The 16,959-nt window shown below is 41.7% G+C and overlaps 1 protein-coding gene across 1 annotated transcript in view; it reads left to right on the top strand.

Moving 5' to 3' along the window:
• CCDC170 (coiled-coil domain containing 170) overlaps positions 1 to 16,959 on the top strand; it is a 95,764-nt gene that overhangs the window by 60,233 nt on the left and 18,572 nt on the right. The window contains exons 7-9 of the mRNA XM_078054568.1: positions 1,809 to 2,126; positions 10,114 to 10,314; positions 16,597 to 16,770. Coding sequence (XP_077910694.1) covers positions 1,809 to 2,126; positions 10,114 to 10,314; positions 16,597 to 16,770 — 693 coding nt within the window. The remainder of the gene's footprint in view (positions 1 to 1,808; positions 2,127 to 10,113; positions 10,315 to 16,596; positions 16,771 to 16,959) is intronic.

The following is a 16,959-nucleotide window of genomic DNA, read 5'->3' as shown; positions in this document are numbered from 1 at the left end:
TGTGGTATATATATATAGATATATACACACACACATACATACACACACACACACACACACACACACACACACACAAACTAGAATATTATGCAGCCATCAAAAAAAATGAAACCTTGCCATTTGCAACAACGTGGATGAAACTAGAGGGTATTATGCAAGTGAAATAAGTCAATCAGAGAAAGACAAGTATCATATGATCTCACTGATATGAAGATTTGAGAAACAAGACAGAGGATCATAGAAGAGAGGGAAAAATGAAACAAGATGAAACCAGAGAGGGAGACAAACCATAAGAGACTCTTAATCTCTGTGTAAGACTGATGAATCACAGACCTATACCCCTGAAACAAATAATACATTATATGTTAATAAAAATTTTTTTTGAAAAGCAGGCTTATGTGATAACCAATGATAACCTGTTTTTTGCAAGCCTAAATTGGGGGTGCATCTTTTAAAATAAGGGTTTAAAAAAAACTTTGCAGATGATTATCTTGGTGTACTTGAGAGAAGCTGCACAGGCATAAAATCATTTGTCTTAGTGTCTTCCTGTCTCTCACCCAGGGTATTTGTCTTTCTCTCTACTTGCTAAGAACAGGAAATTGCAAAAATAAAGATTTAATCGGTTAAAAAGAAAAGAAAAGAAGTAGCATTTCAAGGAACATCTTTCTTGTCTCCAAGCTGTTGGTGGAGATAAATTCCTTCTGAAGTTCAGTTCTGGTGCAAAAGGGATGAGTGCATTTTAACTGACAGCCTGAAATGTTACTGGCCTCTTTAGACATGGAATCTGCTATTCAAAGATAGTGTTTCTTTTTTGTTGCTTTCGACCCTAACATACTATTTGTAATAAATAACAAATTTTATTTCTTTATTTTTTTGCCACTTACCTAGGCTGCAGTACTGTAGCAGTGCTGGTCAACAAGTTGCTTATTCTTATTTAATATGAACTCGGGTATTTTAGAAATCCCTGTCAACAAGTTGCTTTTTTTAAATCACTTTTAAAGATGCCCCTTTTATGCCTCTTTGGACCCTTCTAGATTATAGTAAATAGAAGTAGGTGCACAGGTAGCCTCCCTTATGCCCTTCATTTATTTTTGTGGACCTAACAATACACGTTATATCCTTTCAAATTATTATTCTCAGTGTGGTACTTTATTTCCCTCTCCTTTAAATCTCCCACCCACCGAATGGCTGGATATTTCTGTCTCTCTTCTTCAGGTTCTATCCATTTTATGAGACAAGGAGATACACAGTAAATGAATGTTGAAAGAAAGATCTGATTTCCCTTTATGCAGTGATGTTTTTATGAAAACGCTACTCTATTTAGAATAGTATTAAGGAGGCATCTTTGTTCAGACAATTTTTAGTGCATAGGACACTTTTAGTAGGTAGGACTCTGAAAGTTTACTGTTTAGTCAGAATCAATTTCCATGTATGTCAAGCTTTAGAGCAGATAATTCTGTAAACATTTTCTATCTATGGATTGCCTCTTACCAGCATGCTAGCCAACAATTTGTTTTTATTAACTCTTTCTCAAGGTCCACACAGAAATGGCTTATAGGTCAGTGTCCTTCTTTTCCTAGCTCTGGCTTTACATCCCTTCTCTTTCTTAGACCCCTACAGTTAGCTGACATTGCCTTTACAATTCAATAACTTTAGGAAAAGATGGTGGGGAGCTTACAGTTAAACAGGGAATGTAAAGAATTAATCCTCACTCCATGAAGTCTGTAAGCAAGGTAAATAAAAAGCAAACGCAGATGTCCCTCAGTGGCTGCTAAGGTTCCTGTCTTCACTGTCTGTAATTGTTTCAGGACTTGCTCCGTGCTGTAGAGACCAAAGAAGTTCTTGAAAGGGAAGTCAGGATCCTCCAAGAAAGGCTGCTTGCTGGCCAGCGGGTCTGGGATGCTTCGAAGCAGGAGCTGAGCCTCTTGAAGAAAAGATCTTGTGAGTTGGAGAAGAGTCTGGAGGCCAGTCTGGATGCGGCTGCAGCCTCGCGAACCCAGTACTCCTCATTTAGGGAGGAAGTCGCCGCCCTGCTTAGAGGCAGCGGGGACACGACGGGGCCCACGGAGGATGCCATTGTGGAAAGGATCCGAGAAATGACCAGCCAGGAAGAGAGCAGGAAAAGGGTGAGTGGGAAGTGGCCGCTTGTAAGATTCTTGAGGACAGTAATTTGCTGGATCATTTAAATGTGGCTTTTATTACTTTCAATTATATAGCATACTTTGGGAGCCTGGAGAGTCACTTAAGTGACAGCTGACTACGATGTGGGTTCTGGAGTCAGAGCTATGTGTGCTCAATCCTGTCTCTACTGCACACTCGCTCACTCCAGGTGTGACGTGGGCAGGATCCTAAGATGACAGCCTCTGAGATTGTGTTTTCTCATCCACTGGACAGGGAAGGCTCTGGGGCCACACCCCTCATCTGAACCCGCCGGGGGCTGGTGTATTTTTGAATTCAGAATTTTTCAGGATTTGGAAGGTAAAATAGTAACACAGAATGGTAATGGAGAGAACGCTCTTACACATTCCTCCTCAGTGGGGTCTGGGGCAGCACCCCATAATCAACCACATTCATCGTTCTGCAGCAAAGCCCGTGGCAGCTCCATCACGCGGAATGCACCAGGACCATAAGCTTCGTGGCACTTTGGGGTAGGGTTTCCTGCCACATCCCGTCAGGTCAAGCTTTATCAGCAAGTGAGTGATGGGAGAAGCCGTCAGTTTTCAGATGCTTTTGGGTTTTGGAATTGCAGACAAGGTTTCCTAGACCTGGAAGAGTATCTGCTTCATAAGGTTATTGTTTGCTGAAAGCATTAAATGAAAAATAATGGTTATGAAGTCCTTAACACACTACCTGGCCAATAATGATGATAAATATTGACTCTTGCTGTCCCTGCTTCTCTTCTTCTCTGTCCTCCTCTTCATAATGGTGCTTGAACAGTCTTTTAAGGGACTTATTTAACACATGGAGAAAGATGTTTTAATTCACATATAAGATTGAAGATTGTTGAATTTTGTTATCTTGTTTCTACTATTAATAATTCTCCTTTACTACATAGCTTTGCTTAGCTGTGTCGACGTCAGCCTGACTCTGTTTAAATTACCATCAAATCCAAATTATTGAAGTCCTTATTAATGAGGTTTTAAAGTGAACAGTATCCAAATTCTAGGTATAATTCCATTTGCATGAGTTCATGCTGGTCTGAGGGAGAAATTGTATTTTTCCCTCTTTTGATGTTTCTAATATACCCAGAGAAATCACTAACTCAGAGTTCACGATTGAATTTGACAATTTCCTTTGATGATCAAACATTTTCAGTTCCCTTTAAAAGTTCTCCAAAATTCGGGGTGCCTGGGTGGCGCAGTTGGTTAAGCATCTGGCTCTTGGTTTCAGCTCAGGTCGTGATCTCAGGGTTGTGAGATCAAGGCCTGAGTGGGGCTCCCTACTCAGCATGGAGTCTGCTTGAGGTTCTCTCTCCCTCTTCCTCTGCCCCCCTCCCCGCTGTCGTTCATTCTTTCTCTCTCTCAAATAAATAAATAAATCTTAAAAAAAATTCTCCAGAATTTATGTGTGTTCTTAGGAGCAACCCAAGTGACCCTTTTGTCCAAGTGTAGGATTCTTTTTGTGGATATAAAATGGTCATCCTGTGACATGTGCAGGTCTCTGAGAGTAACTCAGTTTTTCTCGTGGTTGGTACTGGATTGGAGAAGAAAATTATTTCCAGGACTGAGAAATACTTCAGTCAGTTATTTACCTTGACTAGCAGGTACTTCATTGTACTTCAATAGCTAATGGTTCTTTACCATTTTGTTTTATTGCTTCCCTCTTCTGTTTTCCCAAATGTTTTCCTCAAATTCTTTTAATTCAGCATGTGAAACATGGCATAAAATTGTCAGCATGACGTATATGTTTATTTTCTAAAGCAAAATGATGTAAATTGGTTAAGCTGGCTATTCCTCTCCCCAACCCCCCATAAAAATTGGAATGATTCAGAGTCTTTTTAGTGCCTTTGTCTGCCTCTTCTACCCTGTAATTTTTTTCAATAGCTGTTCTCACTATTTAAGAGCCTGAAATCAAGCATATAGCTGGGGTCTTGTGTGACTCATCTTCAAGTAAAATTAGGAGAAAATGGATTTCATATATTGTCTTAGAAATGTTTCTGAAAATTGGGAGATTTACAAATTGATGAACCTGTTTGTTGAGGAGGCTGTGCACCCCTGGACAGTTACCTTGGTTAAACACACACTCAGCGGTTGAGTAATACCCCCGGGGAGGCCCAAGGGTGGGTTTAGGTGGGGCCTGGCAAATTCGCCATTTCAGGTCGACTCCTACTTTCTGAACCTTGCTTTTCTTGTTTACCTTGTTGCTGTTCATTTTGACTCTCCTGTGTTTGCAATCCTCTGTAGAATTCAGGACACCACCCACACTTTTTCAGTAAGTCATTTCTGCTTGTTCCTTGCTTTTCTGCTTGTAGCAAAACCAAATTCTCTTTTTAAAAGCGTAGATCTTGGAGTAGGGTTTCTCAGGCTTGGCACTATTGACATTTCAGGCTGGATAATCCTTTGTCGTGGGCCTGTTCTGTACACTGTAGGGTATAGAGCGGCATCTCTGGCTTCTGCCCACTAGGTACCAGTTGCACCATTTCCCCTCAATTTGTAACAACCAAAGATGCCGCCAGACAAATGTCCCTGGAGGGTAAGATTATCGCCAGTTGGAAACCGCTCTCCTAGAGGAATGCCCTACTGTTGGGTTCCTAGGAATTCTAAATGAGCGTAGATGTTATTTAGCCTTGAAATTTCAGTACCCTTGTAACAGGTGTTTTTGAAATAATGATGTCTTGCACAATGACAGAAAGTTGCGACATTTTCAGATTTTAGTGTGGAATTTCAAGGCAAACATTTTTCTCTTGCTTTTAGATGTTTCCTAACTGCTAATCATCTGGATGAGAAATGATTATGTACAGAGAGGACATGATTATGATTGATTTCTATGTCATTTCTTAAGTTAAAGACAATTCATACAAGCTCAGAAATGTTTATCTAGACAGCTCTTTTGTTCTTCTTTAGGCACACATAAGGCTTTATTTCCTCTGCTGGAGTGTTTCTTGGTTCCGTGGCTCTCTGGGAGCCGTGGGGATCCAGCCTGATGCCCTAAAGGACCTGAGATGAGCTCCACACACCCCCCTGCTCCCTCATCTGATCTAATCATTCTGCTCTCTTCTTAATCCTCCAATACACTAAATCAAACATTTACCTAGAAGCTTTGGCAGACTCCCACTGCATTTCATTGCCCCAAATTATGTCATATGGCCACTCCTGGCGACAGGGCCGTCTGGGAGAGTGAAAAGGTAGAGATTTTTGTTCTTCCAGCATCACAGTATAGTAATATCCTAGGATGGCCATAACAAAGTACCACTAACTTGGTGGCTTAAACAATAGAGGTGTGTTGTCTCCTAATTCTGGAGGCTAGAAGTCTAAAATCATGGTGGATTCGTTCCTTCCGAGGCTGTGAGGGAGAATCTGTTTCGGGTTTTTCGCCTAGCTTCTGGTAGCCTCAGGTAGTCCTTGGCTTATGGATGGAATTCTCTCTGTATCTTCACATTATTTTCCCTCTATTTGTGTGTGTCTCTGTGTCCCAATTTTTCCTTTTTTTGTAAGGACACCAGTCGTATTGCATCAGGACCCAGGTCTGTAAAGACTCTATTTCCAAATAAGGGCACATTCTGAGGTACTGGGGGACTTGAACATACCTCTTTGTTGGAGGACCCAATTTAACCTGTAGCAAAAGTGGACATGCACAAAGGTGGAGGGAGTGGGGACAGCCAGTCAATAAGGTTGCCCAAACAAACTGATAAGAAGGAAAGAAAATTTGATTGATATTTTATTGCTGGTTTCTGACAACATAGTTTATATATTTCCTCAGTAAAAGTTATAGCTTGAATAAGGAGAAAAGAGTTTTATGTCCAAAAGGCACTGGTCCTTAAGTAACCCAAGTGGCTCTTCCTCAGTTTAGAACTCTTGTGCTTCCATTTGGTTTAATCTTAGGGCAAAAGTGCCTCTCTGGTGAAATCAACAACTACTTGTCCTTGGCACGTGAATTAATTCTTTTAGGGCATTATGACTTCACTTCCAAAAAACAGGCTGCTTGTTGTTGAAGAATAATTTACTTCCGTGCCTTTTTTATTTTATGAGGTATGTTTTCTTTACTGTAATCCAACCCCCCCCCCCCCCCCGCCATTCCCTACATCGCTAGTGTTGAAATCCCTGGCACATTTTGTCCCACGGAATATCAGGGATATATTAACAGATAATACTAAGAAAAAGAAGAAAAAAAATAAAGAAAGAAAAGCTTACTGATTCTTTGGAGTTCTTGGTGTTAAAAATACAACCCATCTTTACAGTTTTGGCAAGACACGTATATTCACCCAGGCACCCATTTATGTTCCCAAGAACCGAGTCAGATTGGGATGTTAATTTATTTGAATAAATCTATGTACATTTAGCTCTGAGAAAAAAATGGTGCTATCACATGTACCGAGACCTAACTAAGCTCAGTTCTTTGTCGCCTAGAATGTGGAGAGCTTCTCAGCTGTTTGCTCCTCTCTGGACACAAGGATTTTTGGCAGGGCAGTTTGTAGATTCTGCATGGTTCAGCCATCTCCATACTGGTGGTTTTAAAAGTTATACTATGCTGGGGCGCCTGGGTGGCTCAGTCGTTAAGCGTCTGCCTTCGGCTCAGGTCATGATCCCAGGGTCCTGGGATCGAGCCCCGCATCGGGCTCCCTGCTTGGCGGGAAACCTGCTTCTCCCTCTCCCACTCCCCCTGCTTGTGTTCCCTCTCTCGCTGTCTTTCTTTGTCAGATAAATAAATAAAATCTTAAAAAAAAAAGTTATACTATGCTGAGTCTTCAAGTTCCGTGGAACCCTCTTGGGTCCACTCAGGGTGAGGATCCAGGAGGAATCCTTTCACCTTTGATTTAGCACATTGTCCCGTATTTGTGCTTCCCAGAAAGGTTTTCAGTTGAAAAACAGGTTCTATGGGCTGCCAGTGGTTTGAGAAACATGACAAAGGACAATTCCTGCAGGGCCCCTTTAACTCTTTATGACAAAAGCATAGGACCGACTCAACCAACATACTGGGGTAGTAATACTGATGATCAGAATGAATGCAGTGCGTTGAACTTCAGTTGGGTGTGCAATACTGTGCTACTCACATTATCTAAGTTATCATCTGATCGTCAAAGCAAAGACGCTGAGTTTCAGAGAGGTTAAGTACTTGCTTCAGTTCACATGCTGGTGAGGAGTAGAGTGGGCACTCGAGACCAGGACTATCTGACTCCAAAGACCCTGTGCCACAGTCTGGTCTCCATCAAGATGTCCTCTTCTTTCTTCAGGGTCATTAACACTGCCTTAGTTTAACTTCCTGTAGGTGCCTGAGGGGTCATCTTCAAAATGGAGTCTTTACTGATCAATCTCTATGGCAGGCATTGCTTTCTTCGGGGAAATACATACAGATAATGTAATATCTGTAAACGGCATCCCCCTCCCCCAAGGCAGTATCTTGGGGTGTTGTTTGATGGCTGTTGTTCTGTAAGTTACTTTGTGTATTGTACCAAGACTCTTGCATTAAGATCACACCTATTATCAGTTAAGTGCGGATGGTAGGAAAAAACAACCTGAGGTTCTCGGAGGCTCATACTCTGTAATTAAATTTGAAATTCCCTTGGAGAATATAATTCCTTTGATGTGGTGCTAAGCAGCTTGCCATCAAATACTTGATTTCAAGTACCCATAGCAGTATAGAATTAATTGAATTACAGACCTGGGACCTTGAGAGCCATGGAAGCACAGGATTAGAGCATTTAGAGATTCGATAGTGTAACATTCCTGATTGTAGCCCTTCAGTCCACTCCATAACACTGTTAACACATGGTTGGCCAATTTCTTACCATCTCCAGTGACTAGGAATCCACTGCCAGACCTGGGAAGATGCTTAAAATATCAGGTAAACACAAAGACATAAAATTGCAAATATAGTATCTCAACTCTGTTTTAACAGTGCATAAAAATAGATTTAAATATAGAGCAGGGGGGAAAGAGAGAGAGAGAGAATCTTAAGCAGACTCCATGCCCAGCATGGAACCCAATGTGAGGCTCGATCTCACAACCCTGAGATCATGACCTGAGCTGAAATCAAGAGTCGGACACTTAACTGATTGAGCAACCCAGGTACCCTATTTGAAAACATTAATAGTTGTTCTCTCTGGGTGGGGATTATTTCTTTTTCTTATTTATACTTTTTAAAATCCTTAATGAATCTTTTATAGTGGGCATGTATTACTTTGTAATTATGGGGACCAGGAGAAATTCTTCCTTATACTGAAGTGGAATTATTTCTCTGATTTATATCTTTGGTCCTTAAGCTCTGAGGGCTCAGAACAAACCTTATTATTCTTCCATATAATAGCCTTTCAAAATATTTGAGGATGGCTTGAGTGTCTTCTTGCTTTTAAAAATGGTTATTGATAGGAGAGCCTGGCTGGCTTAGTTGGTAGAGCATGCAGCCCTTGATCTCAGGGTCATGAGTTTGAGCCCCACATTGGGCGTGGAGCCTATTTAAAAAACAAAACAAAATGGTTATAGATAGATAAGCAGAATTTTTTTTTAACTGAAATTGTAAACCTGAAACCATCAAGTTATTTCAATTAAAAAAAAATATTTTTAAAGATTTTATTTTATTTATTTGAGAGAGAGAGAGAGTACACAAGCAGGGGGGAGGGGCAGAGGGGGAGGGATAAGCAGACTCCCCTCTAAGCAGGGAGCCTGACATGGGGCTTGATTCCAGGACCCTGAGATCAGGACCTGAGCCGAAGGCAGATGCTTAACTGACTGAACCCCCCAGATGCCCCAAATTATTTCAATTTTGCAAGAATGGTACTGAGTATTATGTAAATATCTATTTTTTTCTTTTCCTCTTCTGAAACAAACCATCAAAACAAAACAAATTTATCACCCCAAACTTGGTGTTTTTATAGAATTCAATGTTTCATGAAAACTGGATTTGGTAGAATCAATTTGATTATTCTCAGAGCATACCTGAGGTGTTTGGTAAACTAATGTTCTTGGTTAAAGGAATATCAGGACAAAGAGAAACTTCAGGAAGGGATGGAAGCATTGGGCAAGTGAGGGGTGTGTGGAGGGAAGTGGCGCCTTTAATGGAAAAACTGTGATTTCATTTTGTAGGAGAGGAGGTAGCAATCAGATTCTCCTGCCTTCTTGTACGTAGAGTTGCTGTGTTAAATTTGACCTCTCAAATGCTAAAATGATAACATCACTACTTAAGTACACAGCACGGAAACAGCATCACCGGAGTTTGGTGCATGAGTAACCAATATTCAATGGAAAATTTAAAAAAAGCTTGAAAAATTATCTTTATGCACTTGAATTCCTGATAAATTTACTATCAAAACTAGCTCACTGTATAATCTTTAATCCACTATATCTGGTTGAAGAGTTTCTCTGGAGAATGACACTTACATAGGTTTAAAAGCACTTTCTGTCTGAACTTTTTTTTTTCAAGCTTTAAGCTTTGAAAGTCCTAAATGAATGGCAGTTTTAGGGGTAAGTCAATATGATCCATAAAATTTCTCGAGTAACCTGTTTAAGGAATTATATAAAAATTAAAAATACCAATAGAAATATTTTATTAGATAATGAATGCATATTTATTTCAAGGAGAGGCAAAGACAGCTATCAAATTACCTGTTTGTTTTTTTTTTTTTAAAGATTTTATTTATTTATTTGACAGAGAGAGACACAGCGAGAGAGGGAACACAAGCAGGGGGAGTGGGAGAGGGAGAAGCAGGCCTCCCGCGGAGCAGGGAGCCCAATGCGGGGCTCGATCCCAGGACCCTGGGACCATGACCTGAGCCGAAGGCAGATGCTTAACGGCTGAGCCACTCAGGTGCCCCCAAATTACCTGTTTTTTAATTTAATTTTTACAAAGAATCTGGAAGTTGGTGTTATAAATAGTTATGTTGCTTGGGCTGAGCACTAGATTTTAACACTTTGTTGCATTGAAAACAAGGCTTATCCTTGTCTGTTTCTTTGTTTCCAGATGGTTTCCCAGCTTGAAGCCCGAATATCTGAGCTTGTGGAACAGTTGGGAAATGAATCTGGGTTTCACCAGAAAGCTCTACAGAGAGCCCAGAAAGCAGAAAACAAGTTGGAGACTCTTCAGGGTCAGCTGACACAGCTGGAGGGAGAGCTGGTTTCTGGAGATGTTTTGCGAGATCACTTGAATTTTGAGAAACAAAAAGTAATAACCTGACGGTATATCCATGGGTAGAAACATCTGTTGCAGTGTAAAATTTTACCTGAAAATATTCCGAATTTTATAGTATTTCAGTAGAATGGTTACGTCTGAGGAATGAGGAAATGTCAAGGAACAACAGATACTGTTTGGGGGGATCTTCCCATTCTTGGGGGCTTTCTTGAGTCAAATTAATCCAGTTAAACTCATCATACATGAGACCCTGATGGTTTGAGGGCTAAGGTATGAATAACACACAGGTCTTGATCATAAAATCTCATAAAAGTCTTGATCATAAAAGGCTCTTGATCATAAAAGGCTCATCATTCAGTAGAGGAGGCCGACATTCTAGTAATTTGCTATGATGGTGAAGCTGTACGTGTTGTAAGAGATGGATTGATTGATGAAATGCTGTAGGAATTCAGTGAAGGGAATGATAACTTCTGGATAAGGGGAGGATTTTTACAGGGGAGAGAATAATGCCATTCATCCTTGGAGGAGAAGTCGGATTTTAGTGGAGAAGGCGAGCAGATCCTGTAGGGCCAACAGGTTGAGCGAGGGCATGAAAGCTTGTAGGTGCATCGTTAGGTCAGAGTGCAGAGCAATTGTTCCCATTTGGCTGCAACACTGCACCCCCTGATGGGGTTGTGGCAAGAGAGAAGACTAGATTTATTTGGATTAGGAAGATTCTTTATTCTCTGCTTTGTAGAATATGGAGCCTAATAAGTGACTTTGAGCGTCGCGATGTTTTAGAAAGAGGACGTGATGTCCCCGTGAAGCTGAAGTTACAGTAGGGACAGACTCAGAAATGCTAATGGCGCTAGCCCCATGGGCGAGGAGAGTGGAGTGAGAAGACGAGGGGCCCCCCTTCTAGTAGAGTGGTGAACAGAGACCAGTTTGCACTGGGTTGAGGGGTGAGTGAGAAGGGAAGGCTAGAGATGTAGAAATAGATTCTTACGAAATCTGGTGAGCAGGGAAAAAGAGACATGTAGCAGGAGGACCAAAGAGAGGTTTTATTGGATGGAATGGGAAGGTACATGTTTGTGGGTCCCAGGAGTCTGCATGGGAAGAAAAAGACAAATGGGATTGGAATTTGGCATGAAAAACACGCTTAGGTTAAAAAGTCCGTACCCTGGAGACTCATTCATGCTCATTTTTCTGTACTTAAAAAAGCCGAGGAAACATCTTGCCTGCATTGAGGGTTGGCTAGGCAAAGATGCGTAAGGGGTCTGTGGGAAATCCTAGTCTAAGTGGATGGGACAGGTAAATGAGGACACAATAATTAATTAATGGAGATAGGTATAAAATTCAACAGGAACTTGGGTAAAGTTCCTATTTCTGTGTGTGAGGAAATGAGCCCTTTTCACATAGGAGGTGGCATTCATGAGAGGCTTTAAATAATGAGTAGGAATTTGTCAGGCAGAAGAGGTGGGGAAGGGATTCAGGGTACAGGGAACAGCAGGAAGGAGGAGGGAATGGAGGTGTGCCAGGCTGCTCAGGAGACCAGTGGGGCACGGGGAGACTGAACATGGTGCATGGTGAGGCCAGAGGCATGAGGAGGCTCTAGAAGCATGTAGGAATAATTGGCATAGAGAAGGCTAATTTCCCAAGGCTTTATCCTATGGGTAACAGGACACCGTAGAAGGTTTCTGAGTAAAAGAAAGTAAAAGAAAGAAAGGGTTTTGAGTCTCTGAAAGCAGACTGGCTCTGAGGACCTAGAGACTTAAAGGCAGAGAGCCCAGCTGAGGGATTCTTAGAATAGTGCAGAATGGAAGCTAATAAATATTTGGACCAAGTAGTGGTTTTATGAATGAAGGGGTAGATTGGAGATATTGGGGAGGGTGAAGGGTATCTGAAAAAGGTGTGTTTGTTGAAATTTTAAGTTTGAAAGGACATGTTGCACCTGAATACAGTATGTTACATTGGAAGAAGTCTGACTGCTGGACTGTCCACCTGGATGTCCCACGTGTGCCTTGCACTAAACATATTCCAAATGGAAATGGTCACCTCTCCACAGATTTGCCCCCTCCTGCCTCAGGGATGATGAGGTCATCTGCCTCCAGGTGTCCAAGCCAAAAGCCCCAGAGTCATCCGTAATGCTTCCCTCTTTTTTTTTTTTTTTAAGATTTTATTTATTTATTTGACAGAGAGAGAGAGGGAACACAAGCAGGGGGAGTGGGAGAGGGAGAAGCAGGCTTCCCGCTGAGCAGGGAGCCCGATGCGGGGCTCGATCCCAGGACCCCGGGATCATGACCTGAGCCGAAGGCAGATGCTTAATGACTAAGCCACTTAGATGTCCCAGTGCTTTCCTCTTTTTAAGCAATTCCTAAACACTGTAGATTCCATCTCCTTAAGGTATCTCAAATACCCTCTGCCCCCAACTCTGTATTTAGTGGCAGTGCTTTGACTTAGAGCATTATGGTCATATGCATGGACTCCAGAAGCAACCTGACAGCTCCCCACTGTGCCGGGGAGGTCTTAATAAGAGGCATGTCTAGTCTTACCTTTCTCCATCTTAAAACTGGGCAGGGGCTCTCTATGGCCTTCAGGCTCAGCTACAGATTCCTTCTCACCATGGCTGAGCATTCTGTGACATGGCCAGGTCCCCCCCTCCAGGCTTCCCATCACCCTGCCATCTCTCCAGCCCACGGTGGCAAACTCAAGGCCTCTGTGGACCAACAGGGCCCTGCAAGGGTGTGGGGGGATTGAATCCAAAGATATCCATGTTCAAATTTGTAAAAAAAAACACTTACCTGGCAAAAAAAAAAAAAAAAAGAGAGCGAGAGAGAGCCCCCTTAGCATCCCATATTGCACATTGCTGTTCTCTCTGAGAGAATGTTCTCCTTAACTCCTTCACCTGGTAGTAGCTGTCCCTTGAAGACTTGGCTCCAATAATCACTTCCTCTGGGAGTCCCTTAGAGGCTTAGTTTTCCTTCATGCAACACGTGCCCGTGTCTGTCACAGCACTTAGGTTTATTATCTTCAGGTTTTTCTTTTTTTTTTTTTTTAAGATTTATTCATTTATTTGAGAGAGAGCGTGTGTGCAGGGGGGAGGGGCAGAGGGAGAGGGAGAGAGAGTCAGCATTGAGCCCGTTGTGGGACTCGATCTCATGACCCTGAGATCACCACCTAAGCTGAAACCAAGAGTTGGACACTTAACTGACTGAGCCACCCAGGTCCCTTTCTTCAGTTTTTAATTCATCTTCTCCAGTCAACTCCAAGATTCTTGAGGCCAGGGGACATTTTTATTTTCTTTTTTTCTGGGTTTCTCCAGCACTTAGGGAAGAGTTAAATAAATAGTATTTAAATTATGAAGAAACATAATAAAAGGCAAAAATTTTAGGTAGATTGTCTCTTCCCTTTTTTTTTTTGTTGTAATGACTCATTAATTTTCATTGAGACTGTGCCAAAAGAACTCTCAGTTATGAAAGCGAATTATGTAAACAGATTCCGTCCTGGTAGACTATTCTGTAGATAACCGCCTATAACATGCACATCCTAGTGAGGGGGATGGGCGTGTAAACTAGAAAAGCTGAGTTGTACAGAGTTGAGATTTAGATATAGGTAATTGAGGTTCACACTGAATAGAAGATATCTAGGCTAATCTGTGACTCAAAGAAACAAGCTGTACAGTAAATCCTTCGAGTAACCCTCGCTTTCTGAGGCATAGCCAAGATCCTTGAAATGAGCACTTGTTCTGTGGGGTGTTGGCTTGGTCCTGTCTTTATCCCTTTATGCCTGTTATAGATCTTTGCATGCTAAGTGGATGGGTCACCTGTAGACATAGCAAGAGAGGCTTTATACCTCCACCTGAAAGGTACTGATTCTATTTTATTTACAAAACAAACACTAGCAGTTATTTTCCTTTCATTCACAAGTGTTAGAAATGAGTAATTCCAGGGGCGCCTGGGTGGCTCAGTCTATTAAGCGTCCAACTCTTGATTTCAGCTCAGGTCATGATCTCAGGGTCATGAGTTGGAGCCCCATGTTGGGCTCCGCACTGGGCGTGGAGCCTGCTTAGGTTTTTCTCTCTCCCTCTCCCTCTGCCCCTCCCCCTCACTCATGTACGCACTCTCTCTCAAAAAAAAAAAAATAAGAAATGAGTAATTCCAAGGGGAGAGCTGATACTGCTTTAAGAAGTGACAAATTGATGGACACCTGGGTGGCTCAGTTGTTAAGCGTCTGCCTTCAGCTCACGTCATGGTCCTGGGGTCCTGGGATCCTGGGATCGAGCCCTGCATTGGGCTCCCTGCTCAGCGGGACGCCTGCTTCTCCCTCTCCCACTCCCCCTGCTTGTGTTTCCTCTCGCTGTGTCTGTGTCTCTGTCAAATAAATAAAATCTTCAAAAAAAAAAAAAAAACACAAAAGAAGGGACGAATTGATGATGTGAGAACAAAAGCAACCTATGGTGTTACAGCACAACACAGTAACCCATGGTCTTGTAACACAGCCAATAAGCAATATTTTGCCATGACTGTGCCTCCCAAAGAAGAGATTAAATTTTAGATATGCCATTCAGCAAAATTTGGAAATACTCACAATTTCATCTTGATGACTGAGAGTATAGATAGTTCTGGGCTTCACACTGGCATGATTCAGTCATCAGGGAATTATACTTATTTAAACATATAATTGCCTCAGAGATGCCAGATAGATGAGGACTTACTGCAAGGTGAGGCTAGTTTCAAAGAGAGAACCCAAATCGTGAAGTGATGATACAGAAAACTCATTGATTGGTTCACTCATCCAGCAAGCACTTAGGAAGCCTTACTCTGGCTGGCATGGCCAGAAACCACAGAAATCAAATGGAGGATACAAAAAATACTGATTCAAAGGGATACATGCACCCTGATGTTTATAGCAGCATTATTAACAATAGCCCAATTATGGAAAGAGCCCAAATGTACGTTGACTGATGAATGGATAAAGAAGATGTGGTATGTGTGTGTGTGTGTGATTGTGTGTGTGTGTGTGTGTGTGTGTGTTATGGAATATTACTCAGCCATAAAAAAGAATGAAATCTTGTCATTTGCAACAACACGGATAGAACTAGAGTGTATTATGCTAAGTGAAATAAGTCAGTCGGAGAAAGACAAATACCAAATGATTTCACTCATGTGGAATTTAAGAAATAAAACAAATGAGGGGCGCCTGGGTGGCTCAGTCGTTAAGCGTCTGCCTTTGGCTCAGGTCATGATCCCAGGGTCCTGGGACTGAGCCCTGCATCGGGCTCCCTGCTCAGCAGGAAGCCTGCTTCTCCCTCTCCCACTCCCCCTGCTTGTGTTCCCTCTCTCGCTGTGTTTCTCTCTGTCAAATCAATAAATAAAATCTTTAAAAAAAAAAATAGAATGAACATTAAGGGGAAAAAAAGAGAGGCAAACCATAAAACAGACTCTTAATTATAGAGAACAAACTGAGGGTTCCTGGAGGGGAGGTGGGCGGGGGATGGGCTAGATGGGTGATGGGTATTAGGGAGGACACCTCTTATGATGAGCACTGAGTGTTGTATGTAAGTGATGAATCACTAAATTCTACTCCTGAAACCAATATTATACTATATGTTAACTAACTAGAATTTAAATTAAAACTTGGAAGAAAGAAAAAGGAAATCAAGTGGAGGAAGATCCTAGAACAGTTTTGTGATGCTAACCTGTTCAAATATGAACCTTTACTTCCTTGATACAGCTCTATTTTACAATGTTATTCCTTAAAGTATGATACATTAAAAACTCTTAAAGACATGTTTTTTGTATAGGATTTTAACTTAAAAAGCAAAAACATTGTCCAAGTGTGTTTGTATGGAGAGAGCTTTGATTTTGGAGTGACTGGAGTGGTAACTGTTGTCATTTTTTTTTTTTTTTTTTTTTTTTTTACATTTGAGGCCAGGGCCCACTTAGGTGGGAAAAATTGCCATGGAAGTTTTGTGAGTGGGTAGATCCCAGGGGTTGGATTAACCTGGAAGGGGCACCATGGTAGCAGCAAGTAGCCAAAACAGAGACATGCGGATGTAGTCAGGATGGTGCCAGATTTGTCCCATGGTGAGGTGACGAAGAGTGTCTAATGTTAGGTTGAACATCAAGATCACTGACCAGGAGAGTCAAGTGAATTTGGACAAGAAGCAGGACATGGAACTGGCAGGGTGGTTCAGGAATTCATTACCAGGCACTGGGGTCCCGGGCTGGGCTACAGACTGGGTTTAATGAGACCTATCTGTAAACTTGGGATACTGTGAGATCACCTGATAATTTTGTTTTTGTGTCTCATTTTAATTTTTGTTCTTGGGTTTAGTATCTTAAATTTCTGGATCAGCTCTCAGAGAAAATGAAATTGGACCAGATGGCTGCTGAACTTGGCTTTGACATGCGTCTGGATGTAGTTTTAGCTCGCACGGAGCAGCTGGTCCGTCTCGAGAGCAACGCAGTCATTGAAAACAAGACTATTGCCCACAATTTACAGAGAAAGGTAGGGGATATTGAAACTTGCTTGAGAGAAGGAATTGCGGAGAGACTTAAATATAGAAAAATAATGTACTCCTCCTTCCTATTTACCACTGTAGTTAGGAAACATACAAATACGTATTTAGAATTTGAGTCTCTGTTTCAAGTCTGAGGGATGGTAAGTATATCACCTAAGGTTATGTGTGACTGTGAA

Source organism: Halichoerus grypus, chromosome 9, assembly GCF_964656455.1.
Source record: "Halichoerus grypus chromosome 9, mHalGry1.hap1.1, whole genome shotgun sequence".
NCBI classification, from domain to species: Eukaryota; Metazoa; Chordata; class Mammalia; order Carnivora; family Phocidae; genus Halichoerus; species Halichoerus grypus.
Note: the sequence above shows the minus strand (reverse complement) of the source record. Positions and strands in the feature narration are given on the sequence as shown.